Source organism: Pseudophryne corroboree, chromosome 1 (genome assembly GCF_028390025.1).
Source record: "Pseudophryne corroboree isolate aPseCor3 chromosome 1, aPseCor3.hap2, whole genome shotgun sequence".
In the NCBI taxonomy this organism is placed as follows: domain Eukaryota; kingdom Metazoa; phylum Chordata; class Amphibia; order Anura; family Myobatrachidae; genus Pseudophryne; species Pseudophryne corroboree.
In genome coordinates this window covers 1,048,340,538-1,048,364,134 of record NC_086444.1, presented here as the reverse complement: position 1 = coordinate 1,048,364,134, position 23,597 = coordinate 1,048,340,538, and the positions used below count along the sequence as shown (strand labels likewise).

The 23,597-nt window shown below is 49.6% G+C and overlaps 1 protein-coding gene across 10 annotated transcripts in view; it reads left to right on the top strand.

The window, feature by feature from the left end:
* Positions 1–3,672: 3,672 nt before the first annotated feature.
* The window catches only part of MICU3 (mitochondrial calcium uptake family member 3), a 284,701-nt gene continuing 264,776 nt past the window's right edge, over positions 3,673–23,597 (top strand). For 3 of the 10 annotated variants that reach the window (XM_063920852.1, XM_063920858.1, XM_063920860.1), the window contains exon 1: positions 3,675–4,202. In XM_063920852.1, coding sequence (XP_063776922.1) covers positions 3,867–4,202 — 336 coding nt within the window. In that variant the 5' untranslated portion in view covers positions 3,675–3,866. Of the gene's footprint in view, positions 4,203–4,413; positions 4,528–23,597 lie in introns of those variants that run through there. The other 7 variants (XM_063920856.1, XM_063920855.1, XM_063920857.1 and 4 more) reach the window with 6 other exon arrangements.

The following is a 23,597-nucleotide window of genomic DNA, read 5'->3' as shown; positions in this document are numbered from 1 at the left end:
GCCCGGCGCTACCCGCTCAGCAAGGTCCTGCAAAGAAGGGAGGCGCCGGGTCGGAGAGGCGCTCTCCCTGCTCTGTGACCTTACTGATGCTGTTGCTGCCAGCGCCTGTCACTCTGACAGGCAGCAGTGGCGCCGGCAGCATGAAGACCAGCCCCCCCTCCTTGCCTCTTTACTAACGGCCAGGGGCGTCGGAACGGGGGGCGGGCAAGGGGGCAGCGGAGAGGAGCGATCAGGGCCGGCCAGCATCTGCGTATGGCGCCGTCTGCCACCGTAGCTGCGCTGAGTCTCACCCACGGTATCTGCTGCCTGTGTGCGCCTCCTGCTGCATGCCTCTCCAGTTTCCCGGTGTCTGTCCCCTCTGCTCCGCTTCCCCCTTCTCCCCCCCACCTCTTTCTAGGCAAAAGCAATCCATCGTGAATGGCCAGTGCCTGTGAACAGTGCGGCACAGTTCTCGTCAGCTTTGGCCTGATCACCTCCTTGTCTGGTGCACGCTGCTCCTGGGAGTCTTTTGTGTTCTCCGCTCCGCTCCCCGCACCCAGCCATGGCCAGCGCCTACTGCAATAAGTGCAGGGACAGCCGCAGGGGAGAGGAGGAGGAGGAGCAGCACCACGGCGTTGGGCGACGGCGTGTGGCTCAACACATGGCTGTCCGCCCACCCATCTGCAGCAGCCTGCCTGAATCCCTGGACCAGATGAGACACGTCACCCAGGCAGTCCCGGACCTGGACCCTAGCAGCAGTGCCAGCTGCAGCATCAGCAGCCTGAAAGAGCTCACTATCAACAGGGAAAGGAGATCTGCCAGGGTGAGTGGCTGACGTCCTCACCTCCCTCTCTCATCCTCCCTCTCTTTCTCTCTCGTCCTCACCTCTCTCTCTCTCGTCACCTCTCTGTGGGCGGGATGTACTAACCTCCGCCGCCGTGTTAATTGCCGTTTTCACTGGGATCTGAGTAGTCATCGCCCCGCTGCCCCTTAGCTCCCCATCTGCTTTCTCTTCTCCCTCCTCATCACCGCCGCGGCCACTACAGAGTTCTCCTATCGCCATTGCGCTCGGTCTGTGCTGCGCTGCGCTCCCCCATGCCATCTGCGCATACGTACTTTGTCACAGCTTTCCGCAGCTTTGTCACAGCTTTGTCATCACCCTCCCCCCCAGCGTCCCAGCCCTCACCCTCCCTGTAACTCCCCCCTCAGTGCCCCTACCCTTACCGTCCCTGTAGCATCCCCCCCAAGGTGCCCTCACCCTCCTTCTAACTCCCTCCTTAGCGTCCCTGCCCTCACCCTCCCTGTAACTCCCCCCTCAGTGCCCCTACCCTTACCGTCCCTGTACCTCCCCCCTCAGGATGCCCTCACCCTCCCTGTAACTCCCCCCTCAGCGTCCCTACCCTCACAGGCACACAGACTGGGGACAGTGACACTGGAATAGAAAGGGGATGAGGCACAAAGAGTGGGGACAGGGACAGTGCTGGGATAGAGCAGGGATGAGGCACACCGACTGGGGACAGGGGCAGTGCTGGGATAAAGCATGGATGAGACACACAGACTGGTGACAGGGACAGTGCTGGGATAGAGCAGGGATGAGGCACACAGACTGGGGATAGGGACAGTGCTGTAATAGAGCAGGGATGAGACACACAGACTGGGGACAGGGGCAGTGATGGGATAGAGCAGGGATGAGGCACACAGACTGTGGACAGGGACAGTGCTGGGATAGAGCAGGGATGAAGCACAAAGACTGGAGACAGGGACAGTGCTGGGATAGAGCAGGGATGAGGCACACAGACTGGGTACAGGGGCAATGCTGGGATAAAGCATGGATGAGACACACAGACTGGGGACAGGGGCAATGCTGGGATAGAGCAGGGTTGAGGCACACAGACTGGTGACAGGGACAGTGCTGGGATAGAGCAGGGATGAGGCACACAGACTGGTGACAGGGACAGTGCTGGGATAGAGCAGGGATGAAGCACACAGACTGGGGACAGGGACAGTGCTGGGATAGAGCAGTGATGAGGCACACAGACTGGTCACAGGGACAGTGCTGGGATAGAGCAGGGATGAGGCACACAGACTGGTGACAGAGACAGTGCTGGGGATAGAGCAGGGATGAGACACAGACTGGGGACAGGGACAGTGCTGGGATAAAGCAGTGATGAGGCACACAGACTGGTCACAGGGACAGTGCTGGGATAGAGCAGTGATGAGACACACAGACTGGGGACAGGGGCAGTGCTGGGATAAAGCAGGGACGAGACACCCAGACTGGTGGCAGGGACAGTGCTGGGATAAAGCAGGGATGAGGCACACAGACTGGGGATAGGGGCAGTGCTGGGATAGAGCAGGGATGAGGCACACAGACTAGGGATAGGGGTAGTGCTGGGATAAAGCAGGGACGAGGCACACAGACTGGGGATAGGGGCAGTGGTGGCATAGAGCAAGGATGAAGCACACAGACTGGTGACAGGGACAGTGCTGGGATGAAGCACACAGACTGGGGACAGGGGCAGTGCTGGGATAGAGCAGGGATGAGGCACACAGACTAGGGATAGGGGTAGTGCTGGGATAAAGCAGGGATGAGGCACACAGACTGGGGATAGGGGCAGTGGTGGGTTAGAGCAAGGATGAAGCACACAGACTGGTGACAGGGACAGTGCTGGGATAGAGCAGGGATGAGGCACAGACTGGGGATAGGGGCAGTGCTGGGATAGAGCAGGGATGAGACACAGACTGGGGACAGGGGCAGTGCTGGGATAGAGCAGGGATGAAGCACATAGACTGGGGATAGGGGCAGTGCTGGGATAGAGCAGGGATGAGACACAGACTGGGGACAGGGGCAGTGCTGGGATAGAGCAGGGATGAAGCACACAGACTGGGATAGGGGCAGTGCTGTAATAGAGCAGGGATGAGACACACAGACTGGGGATAGGGGCAGTGCTGGAATAGAGCAGGGATGATACACACTGACTGGGGACAGGGGCAGTGCTGGGATAAAGCAGGGATGAGGCACACAGACTGGGGATAGGGGCGGTGCTGGGATAGAGCAGGGATGAAGCACACAGACTGGGGACAGGGGCAGTGCTGGGATAGAGCAGGGATGAAGCACATAGACTGGGGATAGGGGCAGTGCTGGGATAAAGCAGGGATGAGGCACACAGACTGGGGATAGGGGCAGTGGTGGGATAGAGCAAGGATGAAGCACACAGACTGGTGACAGGGACAGTGCTGGGATGAAGCACACAGACTGGGGACAGGGGCAGTGCTGGGATAGAGCAGGGATGAAGCACATAGACTGGGGATAGGGGTAGAGCTGGGATAAAGCAGGGATGAGGCACACAGACTGGGGATAGGGGCAGTGGTGGGATAGAGCAAGGATGAAGCACACAGACTGGTGACAGGGACAGTGCTGGGATGAATCACAGACTGGGGACAGGGGCAGTGCTGGGATAGAGCAGGGATGAGGCACACAGACTAGGGATAGGGGTAGTGCTGGGATAAAGCAGGGATGAGGCACACAGACTGGGGATAGGGGCAGTGGTGGGATAGAGCAAGGATGAAGCACACAGACTGGTGACAGGGACAGTGCTGGGATAGAGCAGGGATGAGGCACACAGAGTGGGGACAGGGACAGTGCTGGGATAGAGCAGGGATGAAGCACATAGACTGGGGATAGGGGCAGTGCTGGGATAGAGCAGGGATGAGACACACAAACTGGTGACAGGGACAGTACTGGGATAGAGCAGGGATGAGACACACAGACTGGGGACAGGGACAGTGCAGGGTTAGGCAATACGCTGACAGGGCCGCTGAATTTCTTCTCGCGATTTTTCCTCCCCTCCCCCTTCGTGCTCCATCTCTTCTGTTATTCTCCGCTCATGGCTGCTCTCCGCCGGCTCCTCCGGGCTATCGGTGCCCAGCAACAGCAGCTATGGCCCGCATCACCCACACGCCTCATAGCCCTGCGGCCCACTGGGCCCTCTCCCCCGGCCAGCTCCTCGTCCTCCGTGCTGCTGCTGGTGTCCGGGGCGGCCGGGGCAGGGCTGGCGCTGGCTTGTTATGCAGCCTATCGTAACGGCAGCCTTAAGCACAGGGGAGAGCACCAGTATCGCGATACGGAGCCGCAATTCAGCGGTGTCACGGAGACGGCGAGGGGGTCGCAGGGCCGGAGGGGAGCGAGCATCCTGGTGCCTGTCAGTGCTGCCAAGGAGACGGTAAGAGAGGAGGGGGGTATGGCACACAGGTCACCCATCATCACATACATAAGTGTGGGGGGAGTCTCTATCTATCTATCTATCTATCTATCTATCTATCTATCTATCTATCTATCTATCTATCTATCTATCTATCTATCCTGGGCGTATACCTTGAATCCACTGCACAGGGAGTGTTATTGCAGGGCATGGGGTCATACATGGTGCACATAGAGCAGGTGGATGGATGCAGTGTGCTGTCATAGGGAGAAGACATTTGTCCTGCTGTCACCTGTTGTGCCTTCTCCTGTCACTTGCAGTAACGCCTCATGCTGTCACCTGTCAGGTGTATATACCTGTCTGTCTCCAGACCATATTGTTACTAACATCATGTTTCTCTCTCCTGTGTGTCACGTATCCTGTTTATGTGATGTGTGTATGGCAGGTGATAATCTATTACACTGGGCACTTTCTGATTTTTCCAGTGTAGTTTTTGGTGTTTGAGAAGGTCGTGCGAGGTCACTGAAAGCTGTGCAGGCTTTACTCCTCAGTAGCAGTTTTTTAGTGTCATACTCATTCAGTCAGTGAGTGTAGTGTGGCTGTACTTCTACCATCTTACAAAGGGATGTAGTTGGCATCCAGATGTATGGGATCCTGGCACCGGAATCCTCTTATGTTATATACTAGTTTTTTCACCCTACCATTTGCTGCCACCCATCTCACCCCTTTATTCCAGGCGGTAGGCATCTGTTTCCATGGTCCTTGGGTTGCAGAAGGCATCTACTTTTTTATACTGTTACAGTGCACACTGCGCATGTCAGAGACGGGACAGACTGTCCACAGTTATTAGTCACACCAGAATCCCAATGCTCACAATGCTGGCAGATGCCCAAGGTGTAGGTTGGGGTTAAGTACTGGGGGGAGGTTAGGCTGGCGGAGGGGACGGAGGTTATTATTATATTTTATTGATAAGGCGCAACAAGTGTTTTGCAGCGCCGTAAATATGGCAGACATTAGAACAATAAGGGTACACAGAACTTAACATTACAGTTACTGAAAAACTAAAACAGAGCACAGGTAACAATTAGTACCACAATTCTTAGTACACAATCCAGCTAAGAAACAAAGGCGTTATCCACGTATTACTAGGGGCAGACAGCCATTGGAGGAGGTAAACAGTAATGAGTGAGAGGAGAGGTGCGTATAGATGGTTGCTAAGTAGGAGAGAGCTGTAATTGAGAGAAGAGGGCTGTGGAGGGAAGAGGGGACGGTTAGGGTTACATACCTCCCAACTTTGTCATCCTATGAAGAGCTCCCGAAAAGGGGGCATGGTCTATGAAAAGGGGGTGTGGCTTCATGGGAGGACCCACGATCGTGAGCCAGTCCCCCGTTTTCGTCACTGAGAGGGCATGCCCAGCGCTCTGTGAGCTGCTGGCATGCCCTCTCTCCCACTGTCTGTGCTGAATAGACGCTGTGCGCATGTGCACAGCGTCTATTCACCTCTGCTCTGCTAAGCAGAGCAGCGAGTGCAGGAGCCTCCCAACTGCCCCCTCCCCACCGCGGGACACTGCGGCCCGCGGGTGGGACAGCGGGACAGTCCCCAAAAAACGGGAGGTATGGGGTTAGGCTGTTTATGTGTGCGTGGGGGTGGGGGGGTGGGGGGGTGGTTAGGTTGCAGGAGGGGATGATTAGGGTTAGGCTGCGGGGAGGGGGGCTGTTAGGGCTAGGCTTTCTGAGGGATGGTTAGGCTTAGTGAGGGGATGGTTAGGGTTAGGTTGCGGGTGGGGATGGTTAGGCTGTTTGTGTGTGCATGGGGGGGGTTAGGGTTAGGCTGCAGGAGGGGATGATTAGGGTTAGGCTGCGGGGAGGGGGGCTGTTAGGGCTAGGCTTTCTGAGGGATGGTTAGGCTTTGTGAGGGGACGGTTAGGGTTAGGTTGCGGGTGGTGATGGTTAGGGTTAGGCTGTTTGTGTGTGCGTGGGGGGGGTTAGGGTTAGGCGACAGGAGGGTATGATTAGGGTTAGGCTGCGGGGAGGGGGGCTGTTAGGGCTAGGCTTTCTGAGGGATGGTTAGGCTTTGTGAGGGGACGGTTAGGGTTAGGTTGCGGGTGGGGATGGTTAGGGTTAGGCTGTTTGTGTGTGCATGGGGGGGTTAAGGTTAGGCTGCAGGAGGGGATGATTAGGGTTAGGCTGCGGGGAGGGGGGCTGTTAGGGCTAGGCTTTCTGAGGGATGGTTAGGCTGCAGGAGGGGACGGTTAGGGTTAGGTTGTGGGTGGGGAGGGTTAGGGTTAGGCTTCGGGGGGCTGTGAGGGTTAGGCTGTGTGAGGAGACGTTTATGGTTAGGCTGCGGTAGGGTTAGGTTAGGGGTAGGTCTAAAATACTCACTGGCATCTGTCAGCATTGCGGGCTTTGGGATTCCTACCACCGGGATTTCATACCCAACCCATAGATTATAAATGCATGGAGCACATATTTTCTTTATACCAGTCGCACATGTGAGAGGTGACATGTTCCAGTTTGCTCCGTCAGTCTATGCATAACGTGTAAACAGATGCAGCTGCCTGCAGAAAATAGAGTTGTGTATAAATCTCACCGACAGCTATGTGCAAGTTCTGGTGGTGTCAGGCATTAGATGGCTATTTCATCCTAACTGAAGGCAAAGTTGTAGGTACACTTTAAAAACTTTAGAAACACCCAGGGGGAATTTCCTGATGTTTTTGGTGTCATCAGTGATCAATATATTATGAAGAGTAGTTATTGGCATGTATCACAGTTACAAAAATAAAGCAATATGATCTTGTAGTTATTTTCTGACTGATAAGGGGGACAGCGATATGCTGGGTTTAATATGACGCTATCCCCTTGTCAATGTCGACATTCTGACCATCGATATTTTCGCATTATCCCCTTGGCATGCAGAAAGCCCTATTACAGTTCTGTTATTCATTTCCGTATTTTGCATAGCTGGTGTTTGCATTATTTTTAATAGTTTCAATTAATAATATATTGCACTAAAGGTGGGTACACACTAGGTGATGTGCTCGGTGAGCGACATCACCTAGTGTTTTGCCTCCCGGGCTGGGCCGCCCGACGGCGGGCATACATACTCTGCGATATCACTAGCGATATCGCACAGTGATGTCATGCCGCTGCTGGCCGGAGCATGCAGTTTTGGATGATGAGTCCAAATTGAGCTGCATGCACGGCCGAGACCGAGGCCTCAGGGCCACGCATCGCTTGTTGTAAGCTGCACACACACTGGGTGCTATAGTAAACTATGGGGCTCATTCAGACCTGATCGCTCGCTTCCATTCATCGCAGCAATCAGGTCAGAAGTGCGCATGCACCGGCGCCGCAGTGCGTCGGCGCATGCGAGACAGCCGACGGGTGTCGTGCCTAGCGATCGCCTTTGCCTGATTGACAAGCAGAGGTGGTCGCTGGGCGGGAGGGGGCGGCACGTTTGGCCGCCGTTTTGTGGGCACGGTCCGGCCGAACCGTGCGGGGGGGCGGGACGCAGCAGCTGCGTGGTGTCACGTGCAGCTGCTGCGACCCGGGCAGGGACGAGTAACTCCCGGCCAGCCGCAGGAGCTGCTCTGTCTGGGAGTTACTCTTCAAGTACAAAAGCATCGCCACTGTGCAATTCTTCTCTACTAGGGGGGGGGGGGGGCGGCCTGACATGCGGGGCGGACTAGCCCTGTGCTGGGCGTCTCCCCGCGTGTCAGTGATCGTAGCGGTGCTAAATTTGGCACAGCTACGATCAGGTCGGAATAACCCTCTATATCGCTCAGGAGGGGGAAAATGAGCAATAGAGTTTACTATATTGCTAAGTGTGTATGCACCTTTACTGTAAGCCATTAATGTGATTTACTTTTTTCCCCCCACAATATTTGTGTTAGGCAGACATGATTGATTGCTGCAGTAAGGATAAGATTCCTGTTGCTGAGTCTGTGACATTTGATGATCTCGCTGTACGCCTGCTTACACAGCAATGACAACCTTCTACCTTCTATTAGCAGAGTTAAAGTGGCAGTGGCATGATTGTTGCTATGGAGGATATATAATAGCCCAGAAATAAGGAAGGTTAATCCCCCTTGATACACTAGTCAAGTCTTACCATATGATGACAGTCCCAGGAATAGTCCTTGTTGTGACTAACCAGACCTTGTTATTTATTAGCGCTGCATAAGATTTAGGGACATATTTATCAATTCTCGGGTTTTAGACCCAATAATTGGAATTTCTTATCCCCGTTATTCATGGCAATAGAAACTTATATACCGCCTAACTGTATCAAGTCACATGCAGGGACAGGGGCACCAAAATGATCTCTTCCCTGCGATGTGTTTGGAGTAAAGTGACTGTATCAGCGATCACCTCTCTCCTCTGTTGAGTCTGCTGTGTGCTACTGTGCAATCACGGGCTGCTGACCGGGCGTGTGCAGCGTCCATTGCCGGGGAAGGGTCTGCTCATTTTGGCGAAATGTAGCTCATATGCTACAGCAGGCTAACACCATATTCAGATGATGTTAGCTGGCAGGGCCAAACTATGTAATGCTTTGCATCCTGGAGCTTGGTTATTCTGACAGTTTCACAACCTCCATAGAAACCCATGGGGGCTGTGGCTGCTGTCTGCAATGGAGGGACCACGGTAGATCTGGAGATATATGCAGGTGGTCATCCTTCATATACAGATGTGTCCTCATATATCTAGCCTAAATATGCCATGCAGCGCAGATGCCTGGCATGAGTGAGCCTCCAGTTCCCTTCTAACTCCTAACGATAGGTGTCTTTTTTGACAAAAATGGGTGTTATTCACAACACAATGCGACTAGGACGCACCAGGAGACTGTGCTGATATGACACTTGTATTTCTGCTGCGGTACACTGGACATAGGGGGTGTAGAGTAGGATCTTGATCCGAAGCACCAACAGGCTCAAAAGCTTTGACCTTCTTCCCAAGATGCATAGCGCCGCCTCCTATATCACCCCGCCTGCGTGCACAGGAGCTCAGTTTGTAGTTGGTGCTTGCAGTGCAAGCATGTGACAGGAAGAGCTGCCCACACCAGCTCTAGAAAAAGCTTTTTCTGAGGAAAAAAGAAGACTACAAGGGCTGCAGCAGAGGCACAGATTGTGCTGGATGTCAGTAGACATTGCCTGCTGCAGCTCCATCTCTCCCCCAGCGGCGCTGTACACTCCCGTGCCCTGGTTGCCGGGTACCTACAGCAGGAGGCTCCGGTTTTCTTCCAAGTTAGTCACACACGGCTGGGGCTCTCCGGGATCGCGTGGCCACACTTCGGGAGGAGGTAAGTGGGTCCCGCTCGCGGGACCCGCACTTTATCGCGATCCAGCGCGGCCGGTGGGAGGCGGGACGCGCGCGCTGGCGGTGGACACTGTGGCAGTACAGGCGATCCCACTAGATCACCAGGGCATGGGTGCAGGTCAGGTTTTCTCTCTAAACCTTTTTTACAAGTAGCCCGCAGTACCCGATGGTTTTGCCAGCAGAGGGGATAAGGCTTAGACCTGGAGCCCCTCCCCCAGCCCCAGGGCGCCATTTCCCGCAAATGTTCCCACCCTGGAGCTGCATATCTGTCTCTCCCTCACTCCCTGGCAGTGTCTGTGGCGCCATTATCCCTCAGCTCACTGTTCCTGGGAATGCTTGGGCAAATCCTCCTATGTAAAGCCGCCTGGTTGTCAGTGCTGTGACTTTACAAGACACTTAAGTATTCTACCTGCCTTTTTTAGTCAGTGTTAGTTAAGAAAGAGTGCACTTAGTCAGAGTTTCCTAGTACAATTACCCTGTGATATATGATATACATCCAGTTCTTACTGTGTACTGTTATATCTATTGTTATATAGCTGTGTAAGCTAGTCCAGTGCAGTATTATTGTTAGTAATAACCTCTGCATTGTACAGACTGTGACTATTTGTGTGTGCATTTGATAGCTGAGTGGTGTCCATTTCGTGTCTTTCACTCAACCTGCTATCCCTATATTCTATAACCTGAAGGGGCGTCAGGTTTTATCTAATATAGGATTTTCACAAACATATACTGTATTACGTATATTTTTCTCTGTGTTTTAGTCACCATATCTCTCCTTTATCTCTGCTGATGCTGACTACACTGCGCAGGGGTTTGGGCTAGAGGTATTGTGCTGCTGACAAATTGTACTGTGTTACCTGATACTGCAAGTTATATCATGTTTGCTTCTGAGGGTAACGGTTCTAGGGCTGAACACACTGCCGGTGTTGCTGAAGCCGCAGAGATACCTATGAGGAGAATATAGCAGCTTTGGGCTCTGGTTCTGGGGGCTCCTTGCCCCCCAGTGGGACTGTGGCAACGGGGGCAAATAATGACCCGCCGTGGGCCACTTTTTCCACGCTTCTTCATACGCTAGTTCATAAACTAACACCCCCTGTGGGATCCCCAATGCCGGTGCAACCGTTTGTGGTCCCCGCAGCTAACCCGCCGTGGGCGGACGATTTATCTGCTCAAATAAAGAAGTTGAACCAGTCCCTGACTACTAAAAAGTCTGACCGGCGCTCGCCTACGTCCAAGTGGTCCTCTAAGCGAGCTCTTGTCTCCTCACAATCCACTGCTGTCACTGACACCTCGTCGGATGAAGACGGCACTTACACTGACCCCACAGGTTGCGACTCAGATACGGCTGATGGGGAGGGTGGTTCACATGTGGATGTTCCTGATCTTTTGGAGGCTATTAAGTTGATTTTACAGTTTACGGATGATCCCGAGCCATCCGTTCCTCCTAAGAAACCAGATAGGTTCAAGCGTCAGAAGGTGATTAAACAAGTTTTACCTCTCTCTGACCACCTAATTGATATATGTCAGCAACCCTGGGAAAACCCGGGTACGAAGTTTGTGCCTCGAAAGAAGATGCTGGCTCGCTATCCCCTCGCGCCGGAGCTGTCTAAGAATTGGGAAACGCCTCCTCCAGTGGACTCACATGTGGCTAGGATGGTGGTTTCCTCAGCTCTACCGGTCACCACCATCACGTCTCTAAAAGAGCCTACGGATAAACGTGTGGAGGGTTGTCTGAAAGCGATTTACACCCTCACGGGTGCTGCACAAAGGCCTTGGAGTTAGATGCTGAAATCTCCTCTGACCATGCTAGACAATGCATGTCTTATATTGTCACAGCTTCTCGTTGTATTAAAGAGGCGGCTTCTGATGCCGGTATCCTGGCAGCCAAGGCCTCTACTACGTCAGTCCTGGCTCGCCGGATATTGTGGCTGAGATCCTGGTCTGTGGATCTGGACTCTAGAAAAACCCTGGAGGTACTCCCTTTTAAGGGAGATATTCTGTTTGGGGAGAATTTAAATAAGATTGTGGCTGACTTGTCTACTGCCAAAACTGCCTGTCTGCCAAGTACTGCTCCTTCTGTGTCGAAGGCTAAAGATACTTCCTTTCGCCACTTTCGTCCTTCAGGTAAAGCATAAGGTCAGGTGTACAACAAGCAGGCCCGCACTTCCAAACCTGGTGAGCCTAAGCCCAAAAGAGCCTGGGCGGCCCGTCAGCCAGCTTCCAAGACAGATAAGCCTGCCGCATGACGGGGCGGGCCACCCTCTGGGGGATCCCAGGGTGGGGGTCCGGCTTCTAGGGTATACCCAGGAATGGTTGAAGACCACTTCAGATGCCTGGGTACGGGAAGTCGTCACTCGAGGTTACGCCATAGCCTTCAAAAACCGACCCCCTCATCAATTTTGCCAGACAGATGTCCCGTTGGACAAGACAAAGGCAAACACTCTACATTCGGTGGTACAGACCCTCCTGGATACAGGAGTCGTAGTACAGGTGCCTCTTGCGCAGAGGGGCCGGGGGTACTATTCTCCTCTGTTTCTAGTCCCGAAACTGAATGGGTCCTCCCGGCCCATTATTAACCTCAAGGCATTAAACAGGTTTGTGAAGGTTTCCAAGTTCCGTATGGAAACCCTTCGCTCTATAGTTCTGGCCTTGGAACCTGGGGACTTCATGGTCTCCCAGGATATACAGGATTCTTACCTGCATATTCCTATAGCAGTGTCTCATCAGCAATACCTGAGATTTGCTATTGGCAACTGCCATTACCAGTTTCGGGCGTTACCTTTTGGTTTAACAACGGCTCCACGAGTCTTTACAAAAGTCATGGCGTTGATGACAGTGGTACTCCGCCGTCAAGGGGTCAGGATACTGCCATATTTGAACGACTTGTTAATTCTGGCAAATTCCCCAGAACTTCTCCTGCGTCATCTAGATGTGACGGTCCGGTTTCTGCAAGCCTACCGGTGGCTCATCAACTGGAAGAAGTTATCCCTGATCCCTGCTCAGAGCATGGTGCATCTGGGAGCACTATTGGACACTCACAACCTGCGGTTGTTCCTGTCTCAGGAGAAAGTCCTGAAACTTCAGGGCAGGATTCGTTGCTTCCTATCTCGTCCGCAAGTGTCGATACATTCGGCGATGCAGGTGCTGGGCCTCATGGTGTCAGCATTCGACATGGTGGAGTACGCTCAATTTCGCTCTCGCCCTCTCCAGAAGCTGATTCTAGCCAAATGGGACGGCCTGCCTCACCGGATCAGGTCTCAAATGATCTCATTGACTCCGGAGGTCTGTCTGTCGCTGCTCTGGTGGCTCCGGGACCAGCAACTGTGCAGGGTACGTCCGTTCTGGATATCCGACTGGGTCCTGTTGACGACAGATGCCAGTCTAAGAGGTTGGGGCACGGTGCTGGAGCAACACTCCCTTCAGGGGCGGTGGACCAAGGAGGAGTCCCTCCTCTCGATCAATATTCTGGAGTTGCGGGCGGTCTTCAATGCCTTGAACCTAGCCCAGCATTTAATTCAGAACCATCCTGTTCAAGTACAGTCGGACAACGCCACCACAGTGGCTTACATAAATCATCAAGGCGGCACTCGAAGCCGCCTAGCAATGAAGGAAGTCTCATGGATTCTACAGTGGGCAGAACGCCATCTACCGGCCATATCGGCAATATTCATTCCGGGAGTCCTGAATTGGGAAGCGGACTTTCTCAGTCGTCAGGACGTGCATGCCGGCGAGTGGGGCCTCCATCCAGAAATGTTTCAACTCCTCGTGGAAAGGTGGGGCCTTCCAGACGTAGATCTGATGGCGTCTCAACACAATCACAAGGTTCCGGTCTTCGGAGCAAGGACAAGGGATCCTCAAGCAGTATTCGTGGATGCACTGGCGGTGCCGTGGAGGTTTCGGCTGCCGTACGTGTTCCCTCCGGTGTCACTCCTGCCCAGGGTAATTCGGAAGTTCAAGCAAGAAAAAGGAATTCTGCTTCTCATAGCTCCAGCGTGGCCCAGATGGCACTGGTTCTCAGACCTGCAAGGCCTATCGTCAGAGCGTCCAATTTTAATTCCACAACGCCCAGACCTCCTCGTTCAGGGCCCCTGTGTCTACCAGGACCTAGCCCGGCTGTCTTTGACGACGTGGCTCTTGAAGATTCCGTCTTAAGGGCTAAAGGGTTTTGTGAGGCGGTCATTCAAACTATGTTGCTGGCCCGGAAACCGGCTTCTGCTCGGATTTACTATAGGGTCTGGCATTCTTACTTTGTTTGGTGCGCATCTAACGATTATGACGCTTCCAAGTTGTTGGCTTTTCTTCAGCAGGGCCTGGACTTAGGCCTGCATCTGGCCTCCCTCAAGGTTCAAATATCTGCCTTGTTGGTGTGGTTTCAGAGAAAAATTGCGACCTTACCTGATGTGCATACCTTTACTCAGGGCGTGTTGCGTATCCAACCTCCCTATGGCTCCTTGGGACTTGTCGGTGGTTTTGGGGGCGTTACAAGAGTCTCCGTTTGAACCTCTTGGTTCAGCTGACCTTAAGTGGCTTTCCCTTAAGGTGGTGTTTCTGCTGGCTATTGCTTCAGCTAGAAGAGTGTCGGATTTGGGTGCCTTGTCCTGTAGTTCCCCATATCTGATATTTCACGGTGACCGGGCGGTACTTAGGACTCGTCCCGGCTATCTACCTAAAGTGGTTTCTTCGTTCCACCTTAATCAGGAGATTGTAGTACCGGCACTTGTTTCTCCTGATCTGTCTCCCAAAGAGCGGTCTTTGGATGTGGTACGGGCTCTCCGTATCTATGTGAAGAGAACTGCTCCTATTAGGAAATTTGATTCTCTTTTTGTTCTGTTTGGGTTTCTCAAACGGGGCTGGCCTGCTCACAAGCAAACTCTGGCCAGATGTATTAGAATGGTGATTGCACATGCTTATGTGAAGGCTGGTCTCCCTTCTCCTGATCACATTAAGGCCCATTCTACTCAGTCTGTTGGACCTTCTTGGGCGGCCCAACGTGGTGCGACCCTTGAACAATTGTGCAAGGCGGCTACGTGGTCCTCTGTGAACACGTTCATAAGGTTCTATGCCTTCGATACTGCCGCTTCCCAGGATGCTTCCTTTGGAAGCAGGGTTCTTGTGCCCGCCACAGTGCGTCCCCTCCCATAAGGAACTGCTTTAGGACATCCCCTATGTCTATCCTTGTGGAGCCCAGTGTACCCGTAGCAGAAAACGAGTTTTATGGTAAGAACTTATCTTTGTTAAAACTCTTTCTGCGAGGTACACTGGGCTCCACAAGGCGCCCACCCTGACTCACTTGGCTTCTTTGGGTTGGTATGGCATTAGCCGCTGACACTTCTCCTGTCGGGAGAGTGTGGTGTTTGTGGCAACTGGCAGTTGTCGTCTCTTTTACTTGCTACTGCATTGGGCAGGTTAACAAAACTGAGCTCCTGTGCACGGAGGCGGGGTGATATAGGAGGCGGCGCTATGCATCTTGGGAAGAAGGTCAAAGCTTTTGAGCCTGTTGGTGCTTCGGATCAAGATCCTGCTCTACACCCCCTATGTCTATCCTTGTGGAGCCCAGTCTACCTCGCAGAAAGAGTTTTAACAAAGGTAAGTTCTTACCATAAAACTCGTTATTGTGTGTGACTGAGTCTGTATATGGAGCAGAATAGAACTTGTATTGGAAGAGAGCAGCAGCTGCTACATTGTTGTACTTCATATACAGATTCAGAGACCCAGTCACACACAAATATATACCGCTTTTCCACTACGACCTGGGAAATTACCGGGTCTGTCATCCCGGCAAGTTCACGGATCCTGGTCATTTGCATTTACACTGACCAAAATCCCAGGTTCTGCCTGTTCAGGTGCAGAAACCCAGGATTTTGAAGTCAGTGGAAAAGGAGTATTAGGTGTCTTATCAAAGTAATTAGCACAGTCTTCTTGTGCATTCTAGTTGCATTGTGTTGCGAGTCGCGACTAATACCTCTTTCACATTGCAAAAATAACCCAGTATCGATCCGGTATGTTGACGGGTCGACGCGGGTCACTGTGCGGTGTAAAAAGATCACTCCCGAATTCCCGAGTCGCCTGACCTGGTAATACAACACGGGAATAAAGAAGGGTTATTCCCGGGTCAGGTGCAGTTTGAACGGGGGATCTCATCTCCCAGCGCCGCCTCCACACCCGCCCCCGATGGCAACCCGACTGAAGCCAGTTCTCCGAGTCCAAAGCCAGGTCGCACCCGGGAAAGACCCGTTTCCAATTCCCGGGTGCAATCCGGCATTTACGATCTGAAAGTGGTATTAAATGGATTTTCGGCAAAGAAGTAAAAAAGAGGCCTGACGCTAGAAGATCCTCTCGCGACCTGGTATGCCAAAAGGGGCTGTTTTGCGTGACTGCAGCAAAGATGTATGAGGACACATCTGTGTTTAGGGAATCCTTAGTATTTGTGGGTATCCCCGGAAAGGGCACAATTATTTGATAAAATAGGTCTCTAACTGTAGTCGGAGTTCACATGTATTTCACAAGCCTTTTTAATCAGATAGTCCGCTTCGAATGTTGCACCTGTAAGGGAACCCAGTGTAGAATCCCTGGTAAGATCAGGTAGCACACTATGAATAATTCTAATATTTCCATAGCGGTTGGGCTGGAATGCCCCCATACTGTGGCAGGAGACATTTACCAGTATAATCATATCAAATACATTTCATTTAGAAGAGAAATGGCGTAACGGTTTTACATTTTAATTGTAATAACATAAGAAAGCCGAAGGCCAGAGCTCGTTCACATGTCAGTAGAAAAGCAGAATCTTTACTGTATATGTTTTGCAGAGAGGAGATGTACCCGTTAGGCCAGTGTAATCCGTCTGTCCTGTGCATGTAACCAAAGCTTCTCACTTGTGCCAAATTACTTATTTATGAGGTGTTTCAGGAGGTAACCATCCTTTATGAAAGTGAATAACACAGGTTGCACAGATCTTTTCATTTTGCAGTAATGTGGGTCCAATTGGAAATGTTCTATTTCTAGGTATATTTTTATTTTGATATTGCATGCATTCTTTTTGATTGCTATATATTAAGTATAAGATTTGGCTTATATTTTAGTAAATATAAAGAATTATAAGGGAATATATCAGACTTTTACAGCAGTGTTGCTGCTCTCTCCACAGGTTCTAGTCTATTCCCACTGTACGGGTATTGTGGACTCCCACAAGTGGGAATAGTCCCTTTGTTAGTCAGCATGCTGATTGTAGGGCTTTTGATCGATCTGGAACCTGGTATCGGCATGGTAGGATCCTGGATTCCGAGCGCCGTTCACATGACTGGATCCCGTGTGTACGTGTGATAGGAACATACACTACCATTCAAAAATTTAAGGCCACCCAGACAATTTCATTATTTCTATACATTGTTAATGTAGTAAATGACTATACTAGTTGCAAACGTCTGTTTTTTAAAGGAATATCTACATAGGTGTATAGAGGCCCATTTCCAGTAACCATCTCTCAGTGTTCTAATGGTACATTGTGTTTGCTAATCACGTTCGAAGACTAAGGGTGCATACACACGGTGAGATTCGGACTTATCCGATTCTCACCGTGCGACAAGGGGCCGGGTCGGCACTTAGCCAGTATCGCAAGCACATAATAACTGTGCTTGCGATGCTGGCTATGTGCGATTTCAATCCTGACTATCTCTTCTATAGAGATAGTCAGGATTGACTTGCCTGCACAGCCTATTTTTTCTTCCGATGCCGACCGCGCGGGGCCGCGCATCGGCATCAGATCGGGATCGCAAGGTGACTGTCACCTTGCGATCTGCACTATATTTTCTTCCGATTCTGACTATATAGTCAGAATCGGAAGAAAATATCTTACCGTGTGTACACACCTTAAGGGTGTGTACACACGGTGAGATCCCTGCTATGCCTGATTTTGACTATGCGATTTCCCTTGAACTCCCCCAGTGCCCAGATAGCACAGATTGTACAGATTTTGACTATCTGTGCTTGAGATTTTGTCTATGTACGATTTTGACTAAGTGCCAATTTTGACTATACTTTGTACTAGATTGTACACTAGATAGTCAAGATTGACTTGCCTGCACAGTCTATCTAGCCTTAGGCCGTGTACACACGGTGAGATTTGGACTTATCCGATTCTCACTGTGCGACGTGGGGCCGGGTCGGCACTTAGCCAGTATCGCAAGCACATAATGAGTGTGCTTGCGATCCTGGTTCTGTGCGATTTTGGCTAAGTGTCAATCCTGACTATCTCTTCTATAGAGATAGTCAGGATTGACTTGCCTGCACAGCCTATTTTTTCAGCCGATGCCGACCGCGCGGGGCCGCGCATCGGCATCGGATCGGGATCGCAAGGTGACTGTCACCTTGCGATCTGCACTATCTTTTCTTCCGATTCTGACTATATAGTCAGAATCGGAAGAAAAGATCTTACCGTGTGTACACACCTTTACTATACCGACCCCACGGGAGCGCGCATCGGGATCGAATCTGTATCGCAATCTGCCTAGCACCATGAGATATGCCCTAACTTTTTATAAGATTTTGACTATATAGTCAAAATCTGACAGATTTATCTCACCGTGTGTACACACCTAATGGATGATTAGAAAACCTTTGAAAACCCTTGTGCAATTATTTTGGCACATCTGAAAATGGGTTTGCTCGTTAGAGAAGCTTTAAAACTGGCCTTCCTTTCAGCTAGTTGAGTATCTGGAGCATCACATTTGTGGGTTCGATTATACTCTCAAAATGGCAAGAAAAAGAACTTTCATGTGAAACTCGACAGTCTGTTCTTGCTCGTCGAAATGAAGGCTATTCCATGCGAGAAATTGCCAAGAAACTGAACATTTCCTAAAACGATGTGTACTATTCCCTTCAGAGAACAGCACAAACAGGCTCTAACCAGAGTAGAAAGAGAAGTGGGAGGCCCCGGTGCACAACTGAGCAAGAAGACAAGTACATTAGAGTCTCTAGTTCGGATTGTTACACCTGCCCTCCACCTGTCTCAAAATATATGTACGGCTCCTGATACGTGTGCCTATGTCCAGGTCTGACTCAGACATATTTGCGAGTACACGACATCTCTAAATGGAAGGTGTCACAAGCGTAAAATGCGAATGAGTTCGTATATGAACGTGGATGTATACAGTTATTGGGGTTTGCCCTACTCTCCGCCTTGCCCCCCTTCTCTCCAGTGATTCGCCAACACACATTTGTGGTCCACACCCGCGATTACCTATGGTGTAGGGTGACAGAGATGTGAGATATGAGAGGGGAGAGTAGGGGGACAAAGATGAGAGAGTTGGGAGTGGGACAAATAGGAAACTGAGAGAGAGATGGAGGAGGCAGAAAGAGATGAGAGGGGAAAGAGGCAGAGATGAATAAGAGGGGAAAAGGGTGCGTGGTCACACTGACTGCCATGCACAGTGGCCATTTTCGCAGAGGGTTCCTGGGGAACCCTGCCGGAACTGCAGCCCCGATCTGTAGCCCATAGGCTACAACGAACTACTGCTATCTGCAGTTTGTGGTAGTTGCAGTGCAGGCGCAAATATCAGGAATGCTTTGCATTCCCGAGATTGGTCAATCTGGCAGTATTGTGTCCCCCATAAAAACCTATGGGGGATGCAATGCCGTAAAAACCTCCCTGTTTTCAGGTAAATAGCCGCAAATATTGGTTTATAAATGGGCCCCTAAAGCAGCAGTTATTATTTCTCTTTACTATGGGGTAAATCTAACCTGCGGTAGTTCTCTGCGGTATAGCTTTTATATTTAAAGTGGCAATAATTTAAAAGGCAAAAACCAGGTTGATTTTACTTTTTAAAAGTTTGCCGCTTTTAATCCAGTGACTTAATAGCCGAAAACACTATAAGCAACAGTACGTTTTTTCTGTTGCTCTGAAATTGCACTGTACAAGCTGCAATGTCAGAACATGTATGGTCATTTGTTGGCATTGTGACAGAGACAGATACAGGTTGAGTATCCCATATCCAAATATTCCAAAATACGGAATATTCCGAAATACGGACTTTTTTGAGTGAGATAGTGAAATCTTTGTTTTCTGTTGCTCAATGGGGTCTGGGACTCAGGGTCGACAACAAAAAGGTCGACACACCTTAGGTCGACACCAATTGGTCGACACACCTAAGGTCGACATGGACAAAAGGTCGACAGGAACAAGGTCGACATGGAAAAAGGTCGACATGAGTTTTTTTGGTGTCGTTTTCTTCGTAGAGTGACCGGGAACCCCAATTAGTGCACCGCGTCCCCTCGCATGGCTCGCTTCGCTCGCCATGCTTCGGGCATGGTGCCTTCGCTCGCCACAGATTACCGCTCCAATCGTAGTCCACGTGGATCGTTAAGTATGAAAAGGTTCCAAAAAAAAACCAAAACATACTCATGTCGACCTTTTTCTATGTCGACCTTTTGTCCATGTCGACCTGTTGTCCATGTCGACCTAAGGTGTGTCGACCAATTGGTGTCGACCTAAGGTGTGTCGACCTTTTTGTTGTCGACCTGGAGTCCGGATACCTGCTCAATGTACTCATACTTTGTTTAATACACAAAGTTATTAAAAATATTTGTATTAAATGAACTTCAGGCTGTGTGTATAATGTGTATATGAAACATAAATGAATTGTGTGAATGTACACACACTTTTTTTGTGCACAAAGTTATTAAAAATATTTGCTAAAATTACCTTCAAGCTGTGTGTATAAGGTGTATATGAAACATAAATGCATTCTGTGCTTAGACTTGGATCCCATCACCATGATATCTCATTATGGTATGCAATTATTCCAAAATACGGAAAAATCCGATATCCAAAATACCTCTGGTCCCAAGCGTTTTGGATAAGGGATACTCAACCTGTACCAGTGTTTTTATGTGCATTCTTAACATGTGCTTTTAATCCATTTATGGAATAATTATTCCACCTTTAACACTGTACAGGTGCAAAACAAGAGCACCTGACTTCTTAAACCGATGTAAGCCTAATGTACAGCAAATATCAGATTTGCAACCATTTAACTTAAACCTGCCAAACTACTTATAGATTCATTATATTGGTTAAATCCTATGTCAGTGTTAAACTGTAGCAGGACCTAGGTGTTAATCTGCAGGTGTTACTACACGTTACCACTATTCAGTGCAAATCTTGACTGACCAGTAGCTTGTAGAAGTTTGCTCACTTCACCTGTAATCTAATTACCATGCTTTTATCTACTGCAAAGTTGCTGACAGTTAAGGGGGGTACTCACGGGAGAGATGTGTGCTGAGCGATCTTAACACAGACCGCTCAGCACACATCTCTCACCCCGCTCAGCACAGCGCGATGTGCTAAGCGAGGGGGAAAGCCGACGGGGGGCCGCTCACTTCACACAACGGTGAAGTGAGCGACCCGCTAGATTGAGCCTGCATGCAGCTCAATCTAGCATCGGCGATAGCGATGCGCGGGGCCGCGCATCGCTATCGCTGGAGGGCATACACACGGCAGATCCGTGCTTAAAATCTAAGCAATCTAGCAAGATTGCTTAGATTTTAAGCACGGATCTCTCCGTGTGTACCCCCCTTTAGTGTTGTAATACACATCTAGAACAGTATAGTCTGGCCCCAGAAATACTGTAGTTTGCAGAACTTTTTGTCTGTCATCTAGCCTGGTAACACAAGAAGAAGTATAATAAACTGTATCACAGAACTAAATTTGCATGTGCGTGAAACATTGTCACTACGTCATTGACATACTATAGAGTTGTCTATGTAAATTGACCCCCAAACCTTCCACTTTGACACTTTTTACCTGGCACTGAGAGATCTGTCCTCGTTATTTCATTCTTGCAGTAACCAGAGATGAATTGCTTCATCAGTGTTTAAAATCAAGTAACTCAGCCCTGATTAGCGCTATGTGCATAAAAGTGGGAACAGGGACAAAAGAGGCAAACTGGAAGGCAGAGCCGGTCCTAGCATAGGCAAACTAGGCAAATGCCTAGGGCATTTGGTATGCCTAGGGGCACAAGCAGCTTCTGCTGATTAAAATGATATGCAGCATGCCTTTATTCTGTGTGTGACTGCGGCTGTATCTGCATACAAAATCCTACATTACAGTGTATTCCTGGAAATCACTGTAACGTAGCCGCATAGTAATGCAAATAAGACACATTTTTGTCAACAAAGGCGCCCCACGTTAGCAGAGCTGCCAGCTGACACGCCAGGCATCTTCTGCTGCATAGCATATCATACCTCCCAACATGACCCTCTCCAGGAAGGACAAAATGCTCTGCTTCTGGATTTTTCTCTTGATTTATGATTGGCAGCAACCTGTGTTTAACAGATTAATGGATAAGAAAGGTGTTTCAGCACAGGTGATGGCAATCATAAATTAAGAGAAAAGTCCAGATGCAGAGCATTTTGTCTCTTTGGCATATTGAGGCAAGATGTATGAAGACACATCTGTATCCAAGCAGAGGCAGAGGTCACAGTGTTAGCGGCCATGTGAGTGCTGTGTGCAGGTGGGTTGATTGAGCAGTAGTGTTCATCATTAGTGTAAGGTGCATTAGGTGTGTCATGTGTATAAATGTATTAATAATGTGCGGCAAATGTGTTGTGAGCACTATGTGTGTCATTATGTGCATAAGTGCACTAATAATGTGCGGCATATGTGTAAGGGACATTATGTGTGTCATGTGTATAAGGGCATTAATAATGTGCGATATGTGTAAGGGACATTATGTGTATAAGGGTATTCATAAAGATTGGCATAATGTGTAAAGCGCATTATGTTTATAAGGACTTTAATAATGTGTGTCATATGTGTAAGGGGCATTACTGTGTGGTATCATGTGTATAAATACATTACTAATGTGTGGCGTAATGTATAGAAAGGGCACTACTGTGTGGTCTAATGTGAAAAAAGAGCAATATGGTGTGGTGTAATGTGAATAAGGAGCAATTCAGTGTGATGCAATGTGAATAAGGGGCACTGTCATGAGGAGCCACGTATATAAGGTAAAGTGGTACTATTGTGTGATGTAACATGACTAAGGGATACTATTGCATGGTAAAATGTGAATAAAGTTGCACTACTGTGTGGTGTGATTTGAATTGGGGGCACTATTGTGTGGCCATGCCCCTTCCCATCAAGAACACGTCCTTTTTTGAGCTATGCGTCGAATGTGTTCACTGTTCCTATTTAAAATATAGGAGGTATGAGCACCAAAATGAGGACTGCTATGGGTGAGGGGTAATGGTGCTGGGAAAGGGGTGCAGGGTCTGAGGCTTAACAAGCGGTGGTGCTAGGGGGCACCAACCAAAATCTTTTCTAGGGCATCAATTTGGTTACGGCCGGCTCTTTTGGAAGGTACAGGTTGAGTCTCCCATATGTGAAATGCTTGGGACCAGAAGGATTTTAGATTTTTCCATATTTTGAAATATTTACATACTTTAATGAGATATCTTGGGAATAGGACCCAAGTCTAAACACTAAATGCATTTATGCTTCAAATAAACCTTATACCAGTGGTTCCCAAACTCAGTGCCTCGGGGCACTTGCATAAACTTACCATACCACCTCTTTAAACTGGGTCGCTCATGGATTACACAGGTACTATGGCTGATTAAAACCAGGTGAAATGCATGATTAAAGTCAGCCAGCCCCAGAACCTGTGTAATTCATGAGTTTCCCGGTTTAACCACTTAACTGGAATGATTAGATCACATGCGACTTCGCCACCCCACGGTGTCCCCCAGTTTTTGACAAGGAAATCCATTCTGCAGATGTTCATAATATAATATTTAAATATTTAAAAAAAAATACTTGTAAAACTATATTAAATAAAAACATTTAAAAAAACAACAATGTTATGAACGGTTTTGAAGGGAAAAATAGTCAGTTAAGTGGTTAGAGGGATACGGTAAAAGCCTACATACAGTATAAGAACAATTTGCTGAATTTAATGATCTTTGCAGAATTTCTCAAGTAGACACTTTCGACCTAGGGGTTGGCGTGAGAAAAATGCTGATACTCGTCATACAAGAAAGTTTGAGAATAACTGCTGAATTTACATAGCTTGAAGGTTATTTTATATAATATTTGTACTAATT